Source organism: Falco biarmicus, chromosome 2 (genome assembly GCF_023638135.1).
Source record: "Falco biarmicus isolate bFalBia1 chromosome 2, bFalBia1.pri, whole genome shotgun sequence".
Taxonomy (NCBI): domain Eukaryota; kingdom Metazoa; phylum Chordata; class Aves; order Falconiformes; family Falconidae; genus Falco; species Falco biarmicus.
In genome coordinates, this window is record NC_079289.1 from 57,525,684 (window position 1) to 57,542,502 (window position 16,819).

Genomic DNA, 16,819 nt, shown 5'->3' on the forward strand with positions numbered 1-16,819 from the left:
GTTTTCCATGGCATTTCAGAGACTTCATAATAGGAAATGTTTCTAGAAAAAAAACAAACAACAAAGTAGCTCATGCCTTATGAGAATATTTGAGAATATTCCTATGCCTTATAATACGAGAATATGAGAAAAATAAGTCAGTTTACAACAAATTATTACACACTAGACAGTTCCTTCAAATGCCTATAAAATTACAAGACTTTTAAAGCACTAAGTAGGATGTGGAGAAACAGGAAGACAAAAAGATTTCATTTGGAAAGACAAACATATGACAGAATCGTAGACTAAGTCAGGCTGGAAGTAACCCTGCGAGGTGTCCCAATTCAAAACCAATTAAGAGCAAATTTAATTCTGATTACATCTTGAATAAATTTAGCATCATGTTTCTATGATATTTTAGACATCGCAACTGAAACTGACTTGGATTAACACAGTGGTAACAATGACATAAAAAGCATTCCAAATAGAGCTTGAATGGGAGATAAATATGGGGACACAAGGGATGGGAGGACAGGGAGGAGGAGCTTGACCAGATGCAAAATTATTAACATGACCAGTAATCAGAATAGTAAGCAATGTAAAGCAGTCTGCCAACAAGCAGACTTTTTCCTAAGACATAAGTTTGGTGCAAAGTGGAAGCTACCAGCTTCACTAAGATTTCTGCAATTGTAACAAGCAACCACATTGCACAAGCAGTGAACATCCAGACAGAAATGTGACATAATACAATATTATCCATTACACTATTATAACTCAAAGTGAAATTGGAGGCTGGAAAAATTCCTGTGAAGGTCTGACAGAGCTTCCTCTACCAATTGAAGAGAGCCAAAAGACACGCTAAGGTAAGTAAAAATCTTAAACCAATAGTAACAGGCCAACAACAAAAAGCAGAACAAAAAAAAAAAAAAACCAACATATGAACAAGCCCAGAGTGTACATCATATGAGCAACAAGCTAGATATTACAAACTGCCTTTAGCTGTTATAGCCTAGGTTATAAAAAGGTCTTCTTCCATAAAAAAAAAAAAAAAAAAAAAAGAGTGGAAGGGAGGAAAGGAAGGCTGTAAAAAGGAAACATCACTAAAAAGCCAGTCTTCTCTTGGTTTGTGAAAAAGGGTCTGCACTAGAAAGCATGCAGACTTAGGAAGAGCTATTCTAGTTAGTATATATTCCAAATGTTACATCTCTAAGCCAAAATGCCTGTTTATACAGGGAGCAACACACTCCTCCCTGCTATATAATATATTGAATCTGTACTGACTGAACTAAAAGATTCCCAAAGACAAAAAGGTTAATTAGTAATCTTAGCTCCATGTTGTTCACAATCATGTATTTTTCAAACACGCTCCCTTGGACAAGTAATAAAGAAGAAGCTCTAGTTCCTCTCCAGAAAATTGCTGTGAACTGTTTAATAGTACAGTTATACAACTAAGGGTCTAACCCCACCAGTCCTCTTCTGATTACAATAAAGCCTAATAATCACTTTTTACTTGGGAACTGGAGGACTTAAATCAACACGTTAAGCAACCCTTTGAAAACCAAATTAATTCCATCTGACACTGGTTAACATTTACTAAAGTAGAAGTCCTTAGGGAATCATTACCTCCATTGACTTAAAATCTTCAGGGGATCCTACAAAATACTCATTAACAAAATGAGAACTTAGAGGCACCTAGACAGAAATTGGATAGTTAGGAGAATACAGATCAAACTAGGGAGACCTTTCAATTCAATGTGTTACTACAAAACAACATGGACATTGTGTCTTCAGACATGCCATCACTAAAGCAAAACAGTTCATAAACACAGGCCTGTATCTGCAAGAGAACATACTTCAGGCAGGATTCAAGCATCTAAATCCTAACATAAGAGCCACAAAAACATCCTTAATCTCTTAAAACATTAGAAGAAGGTACTTACATTTTCACCTACAAAGTTGTCCTTGATATTTAACATGTCCAACCTGAGGCCATCTTGACAGGAATGAACATCTGGTTCCCTAGAGATCTTAACACAACCTGACTGAATTCAGCTTTTCACAAAACATGACAGCATTTGTAGGTGGAGCACTGCCTTCCATCTGGCAGCTGCTTGTGGCTCAGAATGCTAGAGATGCGGGCCTAAAGCCTCCTCAGCCCAAAGAGATTAAAACCAACATCACTTATCACTCTTCGGAGTGCCTTAACAACCTGATGATAGTATATCAAAGCTAACATATTCACTTCTGCCTGATAAAGCCATGCTGCACAGAAGAACTGAAATCCCATAGACCTGCAAGAGGGAAAAGGAAGTGTATATGCAACAGTTCACACTTACTAAAACAGTAGAGAACAGGAAGAAAATTCAGGTGCTGGTTCCTGTTGCAAGGACCATTTCTGCAATGATTGCTTCATGCAAAGTTCATAGAAAAGCTCTGTCACGTGGTTCTCTTAAAGAACTCATGTTTCTTCAGAAAGGAGAGTTGTGCTAAAAGCTGCTTTGTGGCCACAACAGTCAGTCTTACTCTGTCTTAAGAGTAAAACTTTTCAGCACCTGATTTGTCAAAACTAGTGCAGAGTGTCTGTTTGGATATGGATTAATCTTTGCAAGCCTCATATCCACTTTCCAGAACAGCAAGGAGGAGGATACAGGGAACTACAGACTGGTCACGTTCACTCCAATATCCAGGAAAAGTATGATGCAAACCCTCCTGGAAGCCACTTCCTGATGTCTAAAGATTAAGAGTGTAGTTCCAAGTAAACAACATGGATTTACCAAGGACAAAGTATGCCTGACCAATCTGTTTACCTTCTGTGATGAGATGGTTAGCTCTATGGACAAGGAGGCAGCAACAGACACTGAATAAAGTTAGTCAAACAAGGCTTCTGACAGTCTCCCATAGCATCCTTGTAGCCAAATTAGGCAAATGTGGTCTGAATGAGTAAATAAGGATGACAGCCTGTTGGACAGCAAGTTGAACATACTGAGCATGCTTCTCAGTACAAGAAAGATACTGACACATTGGACTGAGTCCAATGGAGGGCCATCATCATAGTTTAGGGGCTGCAGCATATGATACATGAGAAAGCGATCTTGGATAGTTTAGCCTTAAGTGAAGGCTAAAGGAAGATCTTAGTGCTGTCTGCAACTATCTAATGGGAAGGCAGACAGAGGGTAGAGCCAGGCTCTTGAAGGTACAGTCACAGGACAAGAGGCAGACACAGAATATTCCATCTGCATAAAAGGATTTGGGTTTATTTTTTTAAACCATAAGGACTGTCAGCTTCTAGGGTTAAAGTATTTCCATCTTTGTGGATATTAAAACCAGACTGAGCAACTTGCTCTAACCAGATCTGTTCTGAGCAGGGGATTGTACTAGGCAGCTCCCAGAGATTTTCCTTTCAATGTGTACGTTTACGTGATTCTGTGGCATTACACACACTGGGTAGACACGCATTAACCACAGAGACAGAGAAAAACTCCAAGAGAATTCCACCCTTCTGAAGAAAGCCAGTATGATTACTCCAGGAGGTAGTCTTGAGAATAGCATGCTTGGATTCTTTTGCAATTCTACTGAGAATCTGCACATTCAGCAAAGCCCTATGCAGAGATTAGCATCCAACAAACAAAAAAAAATATTGTGACTTTAGAAATACTAAGTATACCACCAGGCTGAAGACCAGAGACAGTTTATCATTCATATGAGATACTCCTAACGTCAAAGATCACCTAAAATGTAAAACCTAATGCTTACAAATATCGGAGCAAGTTTTAGTTCTGTCCTATCTAGCCAAGGAAGCTGTCATAGCTGGCTAATATCACAAGTTTATTATAACTGACAAACAAGGGAATGTTTGTGTCTATTCTGCCTCTAAATGTATAGAAGAAGTGGGAAGGAGGCATAAATGATGCAACCCAAGAAATCCTATTCCAAATCTTGCATACACTGTATTATGTATGAGCTGATGGAGAGATGCACATAATTTTAAAACCCTGCTAGTTACAAAATGCTAAATATCACAGCTAATAGTTTTCGGTCACATAGTTGAGAGCTGTAGAAAGTTCAGTCTTCTCACAAGTCCATTCTTACATGAGTAGCAACACATTTTCATCCATAGATGAGCACTGGGAGCTGCCAGTAAAGCATGTGCCTTAAATTCCAACTTAACTCCAAGTATACCTTGAGGATAGACATACCAAGAATAACCTAGAGACCTTCAGGATGTTGTCCAAGTCAATCTGAACTGAACAAACGGACATTTATTGCTAAGCATGAGACACAAAACACTTAGCCCTTTTAACTGTTTTACATTTCAAGCCATAACATCAGATTTCTGGTATTGAAATATGCTCACAGGACTCCATCTAGCGGTCACATAACTTTCAGCTTTCTGAAGTTGAAGTGATTATTGTGGGCTCTTAAATAACCGCTAAGATAACCACAACAGAGTATTTTTTTATTAGAGAGCTACAGAACAAGTTGCTGATTATAGGATATTATTTTCAGAAACACTGATGAAACCATGCCAGAATAAATAATGGTCAACAGTACATCAGACTAGAAAAAAAAAGAAGTTGAAACCCAGCTTTTGAACAACTTTACTGTGTTCAGGGAAGAGCAGCAGAAACTTCCGGGCTCGTACAACCTTTTATACTTTTAATCCCTCTTTGAAAGTTATTCAGATTCAGGTCTTTCTCCTTTCTTTTGTTCCCAGCTCAGTCAGGAACAAGTTCCAGCTTCCCCTCCAGCAGATCATTAGCTGCCAAAATATTATGCCGGAAGTATTGTCCCCTGAACTTTACCAGCAAGACTGTACACAGAAGGATTATTAGGTTTTTTTCGTATTAGAAACCTCGGATTTCATGCAAGGAAAATCTTACTGGATCGTGCTGTATGGTCTGGCTAGGAAGAAACTAATATACAACATTACTGAGCAATCTAAGGCCATATACAACACCAGGCAAATAACTTTGAGGTGGTAACAAGCCTGGCAAGCAAAAATCCCAAGACAATTTCTGGAGGAAAGGAGAACAACATCCTTCAAATAATTAGTGTGTCATCTCTTCATTAATCCAAATGCTCTTTTTAAACTCAATGACATTCGAGGTTCAACATGAACTTATAATCCTTCTTGGACTAGCAAACAGTAAGAGCAAAGCCTCCTTGAACATTCCTTAAAGGCAAACATACTACTATGATTTTCAGCTAAACCACTCAGATGACATTACATTGCACAAGTATTAGTGCCAGTGCAAGTGGATGCAAATATGCCTGGCAGAAAGAGGTCTGAAATACCATTTGTCATCATCACTGTAGTGCAGCAAGTAAAGAATGGGCTAGGTGAGGTGCCTTTCAATCTTGTTTTTACAAAGCTTCAGTTCTGTATTATTCTACTGCCTGGGTGTGGTCACTTACAACCATGCCTACAAATGAGCCTACAGAGCCATCAAGTGAAGTGCAAGCAGATACTCTGTCAGTACCAGCGCCCTGCTGAAGAACAGTACTTCTGAAACCAAAGGATATAAAGACCATCACACAACATTACGGAACAAAAGCACAAAACAGCATGGGCAATGTGATCAAACTGGAAAATGGATGACTACCTTTCCATCACCTTAAAACCAAAGCCTCTTTCCCATACGTTAATATCCATAGTGCTAGACAGAATTTCCATTAGACTTTTTTACTCGATCCATTTGACATTTTCACAAACCTATTAAAATGAGATGGAGAGCTAGCTTACTAGCCATTGCCTCTTCCTACTGAAAACACCCAGTTCTTTCTGTAGAACTTTATTATTCTTATTCATGTTTCAGTACTTCTTTCAGCATATGAAGGGCAGCTATGTGCCTTGGGTAATCAATAAGATAGCAAGATCATGTATCCTAATGTCAAAATACAAACATCCAAGGGCAGTGGAGGCTCTGAACTTGCAAGCTGAAACTAAATTAAATGTCTGCTCTGGTACACTGAACTCCAGACTCCTGAAATCAACTACATTTCACTTATGATAACACAAAAATTGCAATGTATTACATCCTGCACTGATGTAACCAGATATTTAAATGCTTTCTCTACTTAAAATTATACAAGCATTATCCATGCTGGGCATAATGGGCAGTCACTCTTTGTTGAGGGATTAATTTTATAGTAGTAAAAATATAAACCCCTGTCTTATCTCTAAATTCACGAGATAACTCCTTCCCACCCATAGAGTACCTGAAAGTACTAAAAGCAGCTTAGTCTGTACCTCAAATTTCAAAATCTAGATCAGTATCTGTCAACATGCCATCTCCTATTAAGTCAATAGCTACACCTGAGTATCAAAAAGCAACCAGAAGTACACAAAGCAGCAGCTAAAAATTCTTTATTTACACTGATGGACCTATATTACGCACTTCCCTGTATTCTAGCAGACCTAGATAAGCATTACTCCTCCTCAGCTTTGTTGTTACTAAACTTAAGTCTTCACTTTTTTTTTTTTCCTCTCTTTTTTTTTTTTTTTTTTTCATTATTGCAGGAGCAGGGGGTAGGGTTGGTTTTCTTGTTTGGGGGCGGGGGCGGTGTGTGGGGGAGTTGTGTTTTAAAATGGTTTTGTTGCTTAGTTAATTTTATGTGAGGTCACTTGATATCCCCACTGCATTAATTGTTTCTTAGAAGAAACTTCAAAAGGGACTGTTTTATGTCAACTTGTAGGGATATAACATTGATTATGCACAAATTATTCATCCCTGAAAATTTCAAACAAGTTTAGAAGAGTAAGGCATCATGTTCAAAATTGTCACAAGTGAATGGTTTTGTTGATTTAGTGTCCCACATTTATTAATTTCTAGTATTCTTTCCCAGAATCATCACTAGAAGAAACTTTGCAAGAGTGCTACAGAAGCAGGTAGAAGAAAAAAAAAAGCCATTCTAAACCATGTTTCCTGATTTGCTCAGAATTACAAAGTTGACATTTCTCCCAGAATTACTGGCATTGACAATATTGTGCAGAACAAGGTCTACTTTAAATGTAACCTTTCCACAGAACTGCTGCGAATCAGATTTTTCAAACAATGTTCTGCCTCAACTGACTTATTTCTTCCTCCTCATTGTCTCAAGATAGAACAATGATCCAGAATTTTCATGTTCTTTTTAGACACAACAATTCCAAGAACTGAATAACAAATTTCCTTCTTAAACTACCTGATATCCTTTCCTTCAGCTGGTGAGCAGAAAGAAATTCTAGCTGGTCCTCTAATGGAAACAGGCCTTTTTATTCAGAGAGGGTCCCAAATAAAAGCTCAGCCTGGGCCCAGAGGCTTAAAACTAGAATTACAGATAAGGCTGTGATTTACACTGACACCAACAAGTACTCCAGTCTGAACCAGCTTGCAACTTCCTTGCCTCCTCAGCACACAGAGCTCAGATTACTCCATTCTTAAAAGCAAACTAACACCTTAGAATCATAGAATGGTTTGGATTGGGAGGGACTTTAAAGATCACCTAGTTCCAACGCCCTGCCATGGGCAGGGACACCTTCCACTAGACCAGGGTGCTCAAAGCCCCATCCAACCATGAGGATGGGGCATCCACAACTTCTCCAGGCAACCTGTTCCAGTGCCTCACCACCCTCACAGTAAAGAATCTCTTCCTAACATCTAACCTAAATCTACCCTCTGTCAGTTTCAAGCCATTCGCCCTTGCCCTATCACTACAAGCCCTTGTAAAAAGTCCCTCTCCAGCTTTCCTGTAGGCCCCCTTTAGGTACTAGAAGGCTGCTATAGGATCTCCCCAGCACCTTCTCTTCTCCAGGCTGAACAACCCCAACTGTCTCAGCCTGCCTTCATAGCAGAGGTGTTCCAGCCCCTGACCATCTTCGTGGCCCTCCTCTAGACTCACTCCAACAGGTCCACGTCCTTCTTGTGTTGGGGCCCCCAGATCTGAATGCAGTACTCCAGGTGGGGTCTGAAAAGAGCAGAGCAGAGGGGAGAGAATTGCCTTCCTCGGCCTGCTGACACCTTACAGAACAAATACACAGAAGAGTCCAGTTCCAGGCTCCTCTGCACAAGAGAGCCATGGACATACTGGAAAGTCCAGCAATGGGCCACAAAGATGATGAAAGGGCTGGAGCATCCCTCCTACGAGGAGAGGCTGAGGGAGCTGGGACTGTTCAGCCTGGAGAAGAGAGGGCTCAGGGGGTTCTCATCAACGTACATAAATACCTGCAGGGAGGGTGCAAAGAGGACAGAGCCAGGCTCTGCTCAGTGGTGCCCAGTGACAGGACCAGTGGCAATGGGCCCAAACTGAAACACGGGAGGTTCCCTCTGAACATCAGGAAATAATTTGTCACTGTGAGGGTGACCAGGTTGCCCAAGGCGGTGGCAGAGTCTCCATCCTTGGCAATACTCAAAAGCCACCTGGACACAGCCCTGGGCAAACAGCTCTAGGCAGCCCAGCTTGAGCACAGGGTTGGACCAAATGACCTCCAGAAGTCCCTTCCAACACCAGTCATCCTGTGATTGTGTGAGAGAACCACAGCACCCCTTGGCACCACATCCCTTGGAAAGATCTTTCCTGATGCTTTTTTATTATTATTCCGGATACTCACCAGCAGCCCCAAGGCAACACCACTACCTTAAACAGAGCACTACTCCCAGAATGGAGTAGTTAGTTTCACCAGTTTGACATGCTAGATCCAGACAGAGTTTTCAACAAAGGCTCCTGATTTCTTCTTTCCCTTCTCATTTTTCCTCACTTGAACTGCCTGAGTCTCCAAACCATGCAGCAACCTCTGGACACAGCAGGAGAATGCAGAAGACAGTATCTGGATTCCCCATTCCTCCTCTCATATCTGATTCATTTGGCACATATGAGGAGTTGACAAACTGTTCCAGCAGACACAGTAATTCGTCTTTACACCAAAAAGAGTCCTACCTCCCACCCCTGCAGTCAGATTAAGATTTTTATTTTCTTAATGTTTCTGCAGCAAAACTGCTATTTTTCTCAACTGGTCACAATAAGAGTTTCACAGAAGACAACCTCACCTACAGAGGTTGGATTCCTCTTGCCAAACTTCTGCTCCATAACAGTTTTTCTTCATAAAAATCCCTTCAGAGATTCTGCTGAAGTTTCTAAGACTTTAGACAACCTAGTAAGCATTTTCCCAAGGCAGAGTCCATTGTACCAGTGAAATTCTGGCCCTTATTTGGGACAAGAAATCTTGTCCATAACATTAACCAGGTTGGGTTTTAAGGCCTGTTAATTTATTGGGGTTTTAATATTACAGAAAGTCTCCATTTTGAGATAATATATGCTCACTTTCATTCTCATGCAAAAAAAACATTTAAGGACCCTTACAGAAGAATATTTTTTTAAAAAAATCCCATAGCTTTCTCATGATGTGATACCTCCTACTAATTCATAGATTATTAAATTTAAGATATGCCTGTGGAATAAGGCAGAATGTAAGCCTCCTTTCATAAACCTATCTATCTTCTAAATTAAGGTCTAAAATAAGTTACACTGTCAGAATTATTGGAGTACCTTCTCATCTTTAGACATAAATTATTTCAAAAATATTTCAATGAGAAAGCCATTGTGTAACACATGGACTACTTGTGCAACTTTATGCCTTCTCTGCCTTGCATTATTAATGCTTTTCATGGACACAGACAATGTATGGGGGGTGAGGGAAAATGAATTTGCCTTTACCCTCTTCCAGATGAAGGAATTTTGCCTTCAGTATCTAAATCAAGTGAAGTACTTGACATCATTCAACCTCAAAATTAAAAATAAGCACTAGCTAAAGAAGGAAGTTTTATGTAAATTTTTAGTATATAATATTTTTTCAGGTCACTGTATTAGTAAGTTCTTCAATCGCCATCAGGAATTTCAGGTCTAAGAGCTTCCTGGACACCAGCACCAAAGACGTTACACCTTTTCTTTATCTCCATAAAGAGCCACTGGTAACAAATCACCTCTAACAGTTACAGAAATTATTTAATAAAAGCAAGATAGACAATAACATTTCTCAGGAGAACAAAAACAAGGTCCTGAACTCCCCTCATTGGCTTCAATGACTTACCAGTAATTTTTCTTTACTATTTTTAAAGCAAGCATGCATGAATTTGGCAGAATCTTAAAGCTACCTCAAAAATACACATATATGTTTTATATTTTTATCATATATACATATATTTGTCATACTTATATTACTATATATGTATTATATACATAAATAAACCGCCAAATTCACAAATTTTTGAGCTTGCATATACATGCATATATATCTGATGGCTATCTAATCTCAGGCACCATATATGGTTAAAAGTAACACGTACATCTACACCTATGCAACAGAAAAAACAGTTGACATTAAAGGTCTAGTTTTCAAAATGCGTAATTACAAACCCTTTTGAAACATTTGCCTAGCAACACGATGCAGCATAACCAAATGACGTCAAGTGGGATATACAGTTTTAAGTTTATCGTGCAAGACCTTCAATACGGGAAAAAAATAGTGTCATGAAATTCCCAAGTTTAAATTCAGGCGTAATGAGTTCTACTTCCATGAATATACAAATACGTGATCCTGACTGTGTATTAAAGGGCATGAGGAGAAGGACAGGAAAGAGAAGGTATGCTGTGGTATTCCATGCTGCATGAGAGTTGCTGCCACCATAGACTGAAAACCCAGTACAGCATCACCCTACATCTGACATTTGCTGTATTAGGAACAACTACTTTTAAAGCACTTACTCTTCTGTTTCAAACGTAAGTATCCTGATCTAGCAGGACAGAAAAAGTTCAGGAAAATTATAAAGAAATAAGGTGCAGCTAACAAGAATGCTCTAATGCTGTTGAATGGTTAAATATATTTCTGTTAACACAGAAATTCATCTGTCTATATTTTTCCCCTCAAATTCCCTTTCTGAACAAGAAGCTTACCTACATTTAAAATTCAAATACATTTAATGGTATTTACTAACAGAAACTTCAGTACTATAGTCCAGCCTCTGAACCTTCACAACCACAGAAATGCCTATCACACCCACTTAGTCTTCTTAGCAGTATCAGGGTTGAAGAAATAGTTTTCTTACTAGTATTTTGTATCCAAAGAGATTTTTACATGCCCTTTGCTAAAATAAAATTAGCACCTTTATCAAAAAGATCATATTGTGTGTCAAATTTTATCTCCTTTAGGAAAGGTAAGCAGTACATGCCCTAAACTAAAATAACTTCAGGACTGACTATCAGGTTTTTTCCCCTCAGGTAAAGATTAAGTTCAACAGTTCAGAGAGCAACTCCATAAGCATTACCATTCACACAGAGTTCTTCCAAGATGAAATGTGTTAGGATGATGCTCATTGTCAGCAATGAGACTTTAATGAGCCCTTTTCCTTTAAAATCCTGTCAGTTTCCACCTGCTTTCACTCATCCATTCATAACAATTTGCTTCTTCCAAATTCCTTACATATACAACTTCACGTTCCATATACAGAAAGCTCAAGCTTTGTCCATGTTCCCAGCTCTTCTGTACCTATCAGCTCTAAAAGATCCCAGTCCTCCCTCATCTCTTCAGCATTATGTACCACTTCTGAATTCCTACTTCCCTAAAGCAAGCCATCAACTATCTCTTTCTACACAAACACTGCAACTGAAATCTCAGAATTAATGAGGTTCCAAATACTCCATTCATTGTACACAGAAAAGCCGCTTTGCAGAAAAGCATACAAGCCCTCTGTGCACAGGGCACATGAAAGGATAGACAAATCAGAAAGGAAAATACCAAACCAAAATGAATACTACATAATCCTCCCAGTAACTGTATTCTTGGGAAAACCCTATGTTAAAAACATTGTAATAATATAGCAAAGTGCACCGAGCTATCTTTTTTTATGCAGTTGAGATTCACAGAAAGCAGAGATCAGGACTGGAAAGACAAAGTTGACATTATGCCCCAAAATCAAGACTAAGTCTTCTTTAAAAAAAGAAAGAACACTAGTGATTTCAAGATCAAAGACTTCTTAGGAGATCCAAGCACTGCCTTTATGATATACCGATTTCGCTCCACATCTGAAATAATGAAATTCTGCAAGAGCTTTAGAACTCAAGATCTCTACCAGGTACCTGAAGTTAACATATAAAGCCCAAGACTGTATGAAGATACGATTATTTCAGCCTTCAAATACTTAAACCTATTTTATATGTCCAAATCAAAAAGGAGAATTGCACAGAACAATCTGGGGATCACTCAGATTTCATCCCGTTTTCCCATATCTCAAGTTTCTTCTGTACAACATTAATTTCAGCATAGGGGAGACAACTTTTGCTGTGTTAGTTGGTATATTCAAACATTTTCATTATCTGCATATTTGATATGGGTATTTTATTAACAGGTAGGCAAAAGCAGATCAAATCTGGTATGCCAAACATTCTCTTAATTATTAGCTTACTGTCTTTAAGCATCAGCTTAATTTAATAAATGGCAGAAAGCATTGTTTTGTCACTGAGACAATTTATCATTAACATATCATTGAGCAAGACAACACAAACACTTCCTGAAGTCCTACTGATCTGTATGCAACATGCTTAGTGTAACTCATCACCACTTAAAGAGACCACTTCCAATTATGCACAATAATAAAACTGCATTGAAAACCGCTCTTGGTAAGATTGCTGGCTTAAGAGACAGACTTATCCCCATAAGTCTTCCTCCCCAGACATAAATGTATTTGGACAGCCAGAGGCACCACATTAACTCATATCTGAAGTCAAATGATATTCAGCAAGGATGCTACTGTCAAGCAAAATACAACAAGAATTAAACCCAAATAATCAATACTATGTGCCTTATACCCCATTGAAAAGCTGATTGCCAAATACGAAGTTTTCAGTTCAGCCAACCAAACTGTATGTATTGGTTCAGCAAACTAAATCTAACAAGAAGAACATATGAGATGTCAAATGCTGACAAGGTAGCTTGCTTCATTCTGTGATGAAAACTAGCTTGGCCAACCACATCTGCTTAATGTTTGTTTACTACTCAGCTAAGCTAGTCTGTCAGTTGGCTGAAAATCTCCGAGTTTTAGTTCCAATGAACAGCAATCTGAAAGTTGAAGGTATACCATGTTATTCTATTGACATGCTGTTTTCAGTCCTCTTCCATCAGTATGAACATTTATAAAGCAGAAAAGAAAAGTGTATTTTAGGAATGTGACCTAATAAACCTAAATGAAATTGGGAAATGCTGCTTTTTTTAAAAAAAAAAAAGTCTAGCAACACATTGTCTATGGTAAAAATGGATGGAACTGTTAAACAGTAGCCACAATAGCAAGTTAAAGAATCTACACAACCGCAGAGGTATTAGCAGTTCACTTTTACCTGCTACTGCAAGAAACAACTGGATGATTTGCTCACTACATTCTGCTGCGGAGCTGTGCCGTCAGAAGTGATTTTTGGTTGTACGTATCCGGACAGATCCCCCACCAAGAACTGCTAGTTTGAATTCATTCTTTCCTACCTCCAGATTCTACACTGCAAGCCTAGATAATGGAAAACAGCACCAGTACTTCTTCAGTATTGGAAAATTTCAGCATTTGCTCACAAGCAAGTGACCACAGTAAGATCACATTAGTTACCAATGCTGAAAAATGTTTTACCCAAGACATCTTGCTGATGACCCAGTTCAAAAATCCTGAGGAAGTGCTCTATCAAAGAGCTTTGAGAGGTAGCTTAGGAAAGAAAACAGGTCTTCTTTTCTTTAAAGCCACACATCTGCATGGAGTATTGCACAACTACTATAATAATGGTAAGAATCTATGTTCACCAGGTCAGCCTAAGAGATTTTTCAGATAATAAAAGCCAGAAACACCAACAGCTAAGAAACAGGTCAATCAGTCAAACTTACAGAAGTAAATATTTTTTTTGGCTTTTAAAGTAAAGAAAAATACTATCCCACCTAAACTCCTTTTAAGGAAGAAAAGGAAAAAAAAAAACCACCCACACCACAATTTCATTCCAAACATCACAATGCTCAACAAAAGAGTTACAGTACATTCAAAGGAGGAAGAAAAGGTAAGAAGGCAAAGGTAAACCTGCAATCACTAGCCTCCTGTTTCATGATTTAAACAGTTTGTGAGCAGGAACATAGGAGATGAGTGATAAAATGCACAGCATTTATGACAGTAGGAAAGACTTCACAGCAGAGGCAAACTATGGCTAAAACAAGAAGGTGAACTTCAGCCCAAGACTGTATGGGAGACAGATGGGGATTTTGCTCCATGCCTGAAGCTAACAGAGAATGATCAACCTGACATGAATGCTAAATTGCCACAAATAGTAAACCACTAGTTTTGCTTTCTAAAACAGTGATGGAAGACCTTATCCAGAATAAGACTGAGCCAGTACACCACTTCACACCATCACTTCTTTCACCTCCTTAAAATTCTGCAGAATATGCTGTTGTGGCAAAAATACTTGAAATGTTTGTGAATGCCATCCTATTATGTATTTGGTCAACCTGAATGAATTAAGGAATTTCATAATTATTTTCCAACTCATCTCATTGACACTAGCCATAAGCGAACTAAACAACTTCAGGGCAAGGGGGGGGCGGGGGGAGGGGGGTGTTTGTGGGCAGGCAGGCTTGCCAATTACTGCAAAAGAAACATTTCTTTATGTCATGAAAAAAACTAAATCCATTTCATGTTCACTCAGTATGAAAAATATCTTTAGAAATCTATCTCCTTCTTCCACTCTTCTCAGGAAAGAGTTCATCCCTGGAGAAGCATTAACATGTATTGGATGCTTATTACATGTATATAGCGTCTTGTGGAAAGCTGTTAGCATTAAGGTGGACCCTGACCTATGCATATTAGGTCTTATGTACCCCATGATCTACAGTTAAATAAAGAGTAAATTAATTTTAGAGGCATTGATTTATTAAAGGTATTAATTTCTGAATTACAGCTACAGCATTTGTTACTCTCAACACATCGCAGTGACAACGCTGTTCTGACAAGCAGTTTAAAGAAGCTAGACGAGACCACGCTTACTGAAGTGTGAGGCATGAGTGAAAAACAAATGACAGATTAGCTTTCACGAACCCCAGCACCAAAAACTGAACCTGCACAGAGTTAAGTGCTTATTGAAACGTTCCCCTTGGAGATAACAAAACCACATGGAAGACAAATGCATAGCATGAATAAGAGCCCCAGGTGACAAGCTCTGAAAAATCTTGCCGAGGCTGTTTAAGATGTCGTCACCTGGGTACAGCCAGGCCAAAAAACCCATCCCTTCCTCCCTCCCTCCGTCCCCAGTTCACCATCTAACACCTCCACGCAAATTTACTTTCAGCAGTTTAAATTAAATCAAGGCACCCGATCATGAACTGGCAAGAACAGCAACCACGCGCTAGCACAATGCGGACAGCAGGGACAACTATTAAAACATTCCTGCCACACCGGCCAGCACTCATCCCTCGCTCTGCACGACACAACGCGAACGGCGGTTTGGCTGTAAAGCGAGCAGGCAGTCGTAAGAGGAAAAACCACTTTCGCACCACTCTTTCCACACAGGCACGAAAGCGCTCCAGCCCAGCAGGGCCGAGCGCCAGCTGCACCCGCTCCACAGGTGGAGGATCCTGGAGGGCGGCGCGCAGGCCCCTCCGCCCGGCCTCCGGCGGGGCCCGCCGCCTCCCGCACCGCCGCGGGCCGTCCCGCGCCGCCTCACGGCGAGCAGAAGTTTGCGGCGGGGAGTGCGGGCGGGAGCGCCCCACCGTGCCCGCCGGGCGCCGCATCCCATGGCGCCCGCCGCGCCGCTGCCGCTGGGAGCGTCCCCGCCCCGCCCGCGGCTGCGGCTGCACCCGCACCTCACCCCGCCCGCACCGCCGCTGCCTCACGGGCGGGCGAGGAGCCGCGCCGCTTCTCCCCCCGCCGCCGTGACAGCCCGGGAGGGATCAAAGGGCCCGTCTCCTCCCGCAGGGCCGCCGCCTGCCGTGCGCCCGCGCCCCCCCCCGCAGCCCCGAGAGGCCCCGGCGGAGGCTCCCCGCGGCCGCAGCCCCGCCGGGGCCCCCGGCAGGCCGCCCCCGTGCTCACCAGCAGGACGGAGCCGCGCACCACCTCGGAGACGCTCTGCCGCAGCTCGGCCGCCGTGCCGGGCTTGCTCAGCGCCCGCGTGAACTTCCGAGTCTCCGGGGCCACCAGTGCCATGGCTGCCTCCGCGCCTCTCGGCCCGAGCCGCCCGCTGCCCTCACGGCCCGGCCGCCGGGCGGCCCCTCAGGCGGCGGGGGGCGGGCAGGGGGCGAGCCCCGCCGGCGGGCGCCGCAGCCGGTGCCGCTCCGGGCAGGTAGCCCCTCCCCGCGGAGCCGGCGCGCGCCGCGCCCCCAACCTCCACGCACAGCCGCGCGCCGCCGGGCGGGGGGAGCGGGGCGCCGCCGCGGAGGCCGATTGGCGCGGCCGCGAGCGGTGCGCAGGGGCGGGGCCGCGCGCGCGGCACGCCGAGGCCCCGCCCCTACCTGTTCCCGCGGCGCCTTTCCGATTGGGCGCCCGGTTACCTGCCCGGCCGCGACTCCCCACCCTCATTGGCTTAGCGCGCACCGGCCAAGGTGAGGGGTGGGGTCGGCTGGAGCCGGAAGTTCCCGCCCTTGCCGGGCAGGCCCCGCCCCCGCCGGGGCGGGCTGGAGCAGGCGGTGGCAGCGGCGGCGGCGGCCGCGGCAGCGTCCTGGGGGTGGCGGTGGCAGCGGCAGCAGCAGGCCCTGCGGTGGCAGCGGAGCGCCGTGCTCCTCTCGGGTCCCCCGGGGCGCGGCGGTGAGCGCGGCTCCGTTCGGCCCCGAGCGATGCCAGTCGCCGGTAAAGCG

The 16,819-nt window shown here is 42.3% G+C and overlaps 1 protein-coding gene across 4 annotated transcripts in view; it reads right to left on the reverse strand.

The window, feature by feature from the left end:
- The window catches only part of DOCK9 (dedicator of cytokinesis 9), a 128,813-nt gene extending 112,289 nt beyond the window's left edge, over window positions 1-16,524 (reverse strand). For 2 of the 4 annotated variants that reach the window (XM_056328226.1, XM_056328221.1), the window contains exon 1: window positions 16,059-16,524. In XM_056328226.1, coding sequence (XP_056184201.1) covers window positions 16,059-16,172 — 114 coding nt within the window. In that variant the 5' untranslated portion in view covers window positions 16,173-16,524. The remainder of the gene's footprint in view (window positions 1-16,058) is intronic. The other 2 variants (XM_056328229.1, XM_056328223.1) reach the window with 1 other exon arrangement.
- Between the last annotated feature and the right edge of the window lie 295 nt (window positions 16,525-16,819).